Source organism: Apaloderma vittatum, unplaced genomic scaffold (genome assembly GCF_000703405.1).
Source record: "Apaloderma vittatum isolate BGI_N311 unplaced genomic scaffold, ASM70340v1 scaffold24050, whole genome shotgun sequence".
Taxonomy (NCBI): Eukaryota; Metazoa; Chordata; class Aves; order Trogoniformes; family Trogonidae; genus Apaloderma; species Apaloderma vittatum.
The window spans coordinates 24,652-25,937 of NW_009693246.1; the positions used below are offsets into that span (position 1 = coordinate 24,652).

Sequence of the window (1,286 nt, forward strand, 5' to 3'; positions counted from 1 at the left end):
GCCCGCGACGCAGACAGTTCGGCGATGCCACGTTGCCCCATCGGCCTCCTGGCATCCACAGATAAAAAACATTTCTCCTGTCTCCTTCCCCAGCTGAACATGCCAAGTTTCAGCCGACACAGTCCAGCACGTACCAGCTGGTCGGGACCCCCTTCTCCATCCGCTACGGGACGGGCAGTTTGACGGGGGTCATCGGATCCGACCAAGTAGTCGTGAGTCGCCTTTGGTTTCTGCTCTGGACAACGTGCCTGGAACTTGCCTCCAGCATCCGCACCAACCCCCAGCCTCCTCCTCCTCCCTGCAGATCGAGGGTCTCACCGTGAGCAACCAGCAGTTTGCAGAGAGCATCAGCGAGCCAGGAAAAGCTTTCGTGGATGCCGAGTTCGACGGGATCCTGGGGCTGGCTTACCCCTCGCTGGCCGTGGATGGGGTCACCCCTGTCTTTGATAACATGATGGCACAAAACCTGGTGGAGCTGCCCATATTCTCTGTCTACATGAGCGCGTATGGACACGGCTTTGATCTGGGCTTTTGCTTAGACTCAGGCATTGCTTTAAGAGAGGGGCTGCTAAAATAAGGAGGCTTTACTGAGATGGTAAAGGAGTTTCTTGATACAGTACCAAGCACCACAGAGCTCAGGAATAAAGTGAATTATCTTAAGCATTTGCGGGTATAAATTCACCCGTTTAAAATGCAACGTGCAAAGTAAAAAAGTGGAAATTCCTCACGTCTCTTCCTCCCTTCAGGAACACCGAATCCTCCCTAGGAGGAGAGTTGCTCTTTGGTGGCTTTGACACCTCTCGCTTCACGGGGACCCTGAACTGGGTGCCGGTCACCCAGCAAGGGTACTGGCAGATCCAGGTGGACAAGTGAGTGGTGCTGGGCAGGGAGGGGAGGGTGGGCTGGGGCAGGGGAGCAGGTAAAATCCTTTCTAAAAAAAACTCCAGCATCCAGGTGGGCGGGACAGTGGTTTTCTGCGAGAACAGCTGCCAGGCCATCGTGGACACCGGGACGTCGCTCCTCTCAGGTCCCACCACGGATATAAAAGAAATGCAAAGCTATATCGGTGCCACACTTGTGGATGGGGTGGTAAGAGCGTGGGTGGGGAGAGGAGGGGGGCAAAGCCCTGGGAACCCCGTCCCGCCAGGAGGGACCTGAGCCCCCGGCTCTTTCGCAGTACGCCGTGGAGTGCAGCAACCTCAACTTGATGCCCGACGTGACCTTCACCATTAACGGGCTCCCCTACACGCTCAACGCCCAGGCCTACACCCTCATGGTATGGCTAA

At 56.2% G+C, this 1,286-nt stretch overlaps 1 protein-coding gene across 1 annotated transcript in view; it reads left to right on the forward strand.

Annotated features, from left to right (window-relative positions):
* CTSE (cathepsin E) overlaps positions 1 to 1,286 on the forward strand; it is a 7,524-nt gene that overhangs the window by 5,886 nt on the left and 352 nt on the right. The window contains 5 exon segments of the mRNA XM_009878416.1: positions 94 to 212; positions 305 to 504; positions 747 to 869; positions 948 to 1,089; positions 1,178 to 1,276. Coding sequence (XP_009876718.1) covers positions 94 to 212; positions 305 to 504; positions 747 to 869; positions 948 to 1,089; positions 1,178 to 1,276 — 683 coding nt within the window.